The following is a 4,548-nucleotide window of genomic DNA, read 5'->3' on the forward strand; positions in this document are numbered from 1 at the left end:
GAACCATTATAGGGCCCTGGGATAAATCTGGTGAAGCATTATAGGGCCCTGAGATAAATCCGGTGAACCATTATAGGGCCCCGGGATAAATCTGGTGAACCATTATAGGGCCCCGGGATAAATCTGGTGAACCATTATAGAGCCCTGGTATAAATCTGGTGAACCGTTATAGGGCCTTGGAATAAATCTTCACCTTTTGGGTGATGTCGAGTTGGATATGTTTGTTCAAAAAGTCATCAATCCCACCAATTCCCCCATATTTACTTAGGGGTGTATTTAAATGAAAAAATGTGTAGTTGTTCTTCCATTGAAACTACATGCAAATGCATTCTGTGTGAATGGGGCAAGATCGAATGCTCTCAGGCTATATTCTCTGCAGATCGAATGTTATTGGAAAAAAACCAAAACAGCGTGAATGCAGAAAATACTGCATTATGGCCACTAGAGGGAGCTGAGTATCATAGGAAATAGGTGTGCTCCTCAGCTCTATCTAGTGGCCATAATGCAGTATTGTTCCTGTGTATGGTTTGGTTTTAATGAATAACATTCGATCTGCAGAGAATATAGCCAGGAAACATTCAAACTTGCCCCATTCTCAGAGAACGAATATAAACGCAGTTTCATTGGATGAACAAGAATGCACATTTTCTATAAATACACCCCTATGAGTAACTATGAGTGACCCATAATACATGCTTAGTGGCTCCCCGCTCAGGCTAACAAGGTTCAATAAATTGGAAGCCGTTGACTAGTGAGGGTGCAGGCTGGGGAAAGGTTCATTCAGACCCAGACATAGGAAGAGTCAGTCCAGCCGACGCACAGCTGAGTGGTTACCAGGTAAAAGCAGCCTCAGCTCGAATTATCCAAGCCATGCTGGGGGTGAGGCAAAACATGTTAGTGGCATGGCTTGGATCAATCGAGCTGAGGCTGCTAACCACTCAGGCCTGGCAAGGTGTACAATGGTTGGGCGATCTCTTCCTACGTCTACACCAGAGAAGACTCCATTGATTGTGTTTAGCAGTCATCTGGAATGAGGACTGGTCAGAGTTCCCCAACAGCCACCAATCCTACTGACCTGCAGTGGAAAATGGCAGGTAGAGAATGAGAGTCTAAATGGTGTCTGAATGGTGGGAGCAGCGGGGACAGGACACATCTTCCACAAATCCAGTGACTGGCAGAGAACCGTAACTTCACTTGATGTACCAATTGTCGTCTTGTCACCTCCAGTGTGCCACCTCTGCACTGTGATTGCAGGATGTCCTAGTCCTTTGAAGGTTCTTCAGTGCCAAGTCCTGGTCCTCCGGAGAGAGCCCATGGATCACCATGAGGAACCGATAGTTGCAGATGCTCCATTTTATATTGTGTTTGGCAAACCTGGTGCTTGTGAGAAGTCTGACCTTGGCTCGCTCGGCCAAAATCCCAACATAGGCGTCCTCCACTGGTATAGGTGGAACAGTTCTTGCAGCACGTAGGATGGACTTGGCCGTGTAGAAGGATACAATGTACCCAATTCCACTGGCATATGCTGGGTATGCTTTGGGCTCATACTCCCGGTATGACACGTACCATTTGCTGAGTGGATCCCGAATAACTGCCCTCTTCTGCTCTGAGAAGGCTGAGCCCACGTAGAAGTGGCCAGTAACTGGGCTGTGGTCTCTCAGAAGGGCTGGAAGATAGTGCGTGTTGACAAAACAGTCATCGTCAGTTTTCAAAATGTACCAAGGGCGGCACCTGTCCACTGCCCACTTTATGCCGTGCATGACCTTCAGTGTCAGGTTACGGTAAGAGTCCAGGTAGTCACCCATGAGAATATCATTATTGGTCTTCTGCTCATTGTGGATATGCCAGTCAAGTTCTACATCCAACGTCTGTCCGACTAAAAAGACGACCTGCCATTTGTCGGTGTTCCTTGTGGTTGGAGAGGCCCATGTCCTTCGTATGGCCTTTCGAGAGTCATGATGGTCAGGCTGTGAGGTTACCAAGATAAGCAGGAGTAGCTCCGTCTGACATTTTGGTTCTGGAAGCTCTTTTGAGAAAAGAGATGGGAAATCAATACCTTGTCTTCCAGATGGGGAAAAGTCAAAAAGCCAAAACCATCGCCCCCTTGGATCTTCCAGGACTAGAGACCACCAATTCCAGAGCAGGAGGAAGAAGAATATGGCAACACAGAGGAGAACCTTCAAACACCAAGCCCGTCTTATGGCCATTGAAGGGGGTCTGAGTAGCTACATGTTCCAAAAAGTAGTCTAGTATCTCTGATGAGAGTGAACAGGCAGATACACAAAATGATCACAAATTCCAAGGGTCAGGGTACAACGCACAGCGTGTCACAACCTCGCCTGGTGTCCAGAGTTCACTTTCCTGTGAATGGGAAATGCGTCTGTTCCGGGAGAACTGGAGGATGAATCTTCTACGAGGTCCCATTAGAAAGTATTGCAGTAATTCTCTTTCAGAGGCTCCCAACCTTCAGCATGTAAACATTGGCCATGTGATAAAAAAGGAGCCGAGCCCGCCTCCAGTCCTTTATCAAACAAATCAGTGAAAGGCAATGTCAGATTGTGGTTGGACATTGTCCTGGGAATGGAGAACAAAAGGGGTAAAGAGGGGACGGGGGAAGGGGAGACCGGAGGGTGCAGGAGGATCAGGAATGAATAGAACAAGTCCTCCTCTGTAATCTGACATAATAGACTCTCAAGTTATAGCAAACATGGGAGGCTGGCCAACTGGGACCAGCAAAGAGAGGCGTAGCACACATCTATACATCAGACCTGATTGAGGGGCCACTGCGGAGGACAGACTGGGGGAGAGAGAACTGAGGGGCCACTGCAGAGGACAACTGGGGGAGAGAGATCTGAGGGGACACTGTGGAGGTCAGACTGGTGGAGAAATATCTGAGGGGACACTGTGGAGGACAGACTGGGGGAGAGAGATCTGAGGGGCCACTGTGAAGTACAGAATGGGGGAGAGAGATCTGAGGGGACACTGTGGAGGACAGACTGGGGGAGAGAGATCTGAGGGGACACTGTGGAGGACAGACTGGGGGAGAGAGATCTGAGGGGCCACTGTGAAGTACAGAATGGGGGAGAGAGATCTGAGGGGACACTGTGGAGGACAGACTGGGGGAGAGAGATCTGAGGGGCCACTGTGAAGTACAGACTGGGGGAGAGAGATCTGAGGGGCCACTGTGGAGGACAGACTGGGGGAGAGAGATCTGAGGGTCCACTGCGGAGGACAGATTGGGGGAGAGAGATCTGAGGGGCCACTGCAGATAAGAGAATGGGGGAGAGAGATTTGAGGGGCCACTGCAGAGGAGAGAATGGGGGAGAGAGATCTGAGGGGACACTGTGGAGGACAGACTGGGGGAGAGAGATCTGAGGGGCCACTGTGGAGGTCAGACTGAGGGAGAGAGATCTGAGGGGCCACTGTGAAATACAGACTGGGGGAGAGAGATCTGAGGGGACACTGTGGAGGTCAGACTGAGGGAGAGAGATCTGAGGGGCCACTGCAGAGGACAGATTGGGGGAGAGAGATCTGAGGGGCCACTGCAGAGAACAGAATGGGGGAGAGAGATTGAGGGGCCACTGTGGAGTACAGACTGGAGGGAGGTTTGAGAGGCCAGTATGTAGGACAGACTTGGAGAGAGAGATCTGAGGGGCCACTGCAAAAGACAGACTGGAGAAGAGAGATCTGAGGGGCCATTGCAGAAGACAGACTGGGGTAGAGAGATATGAGGGGCCACTATGGAGGACAGACTAGGGTGAAGAGATCTGAGGGGCCACTGCAGGGGACAGACTGGGGGAGAGATTTGTAGGGCCACTATAGTTAATAGAAGGATGAAGAGATTTGAGGGGCCCCTGTGTAGGACAGAAGAATGGAGAGATTTAAGGGGCCACTGCAGAGGAAAGACTGGTGGAGAGAGATCTGAGGGGCTCCCGTGGAGGATAGAAGAATGTAGAGATTTGAGGGGCCACTGTGGGGGATAGAAGGATGGAGAGATTGGAGGGACCCTGTGGAAGACAGAAGAATGGAGACATCAGAGGGGCCCCTGTGGAGGATAGAAGGATTTGTCCTTAGAAAAGTAACAGGAGGAAGGTGGGAACTAGTTGCTCTCAGCACAGTGGGACCAGCTGTCCGTGATTTAAGGAACTGTCCTTACTTCTAGGGGCGGTCCCAGCTGTCTCTCTGTGGCCGGTTACAACTAAGCACCTACCTGGGCTGTGACTACAGCAGATAACTCAATGACCCCGATATGCTACAGGAGTGCCATTCACTATATAGTATAAAACAGGAAAAATCACTGTCTCCAGTGTCCCCAATGTCCCTATAGTCCCCACTGTCTCCAGTGACCCCAATGTCCCTAGTGTCCCCACTGTCTCCAGTGACCCCAATGTCCCTATAGTCCCCACTGTCTCCAGTGACCCCAATGTCCCTAGTGTCCCCACTGTCTCCAGTGACCCCAATGTCCCTAGTGTTCCCACTGTCTCCATTGACCCCAGTATACCCACTGTCTCCAGTGACCCCAGTGTCTCTACAGTCTCCAGTGTCCCC

At 50.4% G+C, this 4,548-nt stretch overlaps 1 protein-coding gene across 1 annotated transcript; it reads right to left on the reverse strand.

Moving 5' to 3' along the window:
• Positions 1 to 413: 413 nt before the first annotated feature.
• LOC149443498 (beta-1,3-galactosyltransferase 5-like) lies at positions 414 to 2,448 on the reverse strand. Its single transcript, XM_089655617.1, has one exon. It carries the CDS (start codon positions 2,205 to 2,207, stop codon positions 1,218 to 1,220), a length of 990 nt encoding a protein of 329 aa, XP_089511743.1. The 5' UTR covers positions 2,208 to 2,448; the 3' UTR covers positions 414 to 1,217.
• Between the last annotated feature and the right edge of the window lie 2,100 nt (positions 2,449 to 4,548).

This window comes from Staurois parvus, unplaced genomic scaffold, assembly GCF_062004578.1.
Source record: "Staurois parvus isolate SC_StPar_1 unplaced genomic scaffold, SC_StPar_1.0 ptg000857l, whole genome shotgun sequence".
Taxonomy (NCBI): domain Eukaryota; kingdom Metazoa; phylum Chordata; class Amphibia; order Anura; family Ranidae; genus Staurois; species Staurois parvus.

Bases quoted from the DNA above. Each gene is read 5' to 3' on its own strand.
- LOC149443498 (XM_089655617.1), bottom strand. From the start codon at position 2,207: ATGGCCATAAGACGGGCTTGGTGTTTGAAGGTTCTCCTCTGTGTTGCC.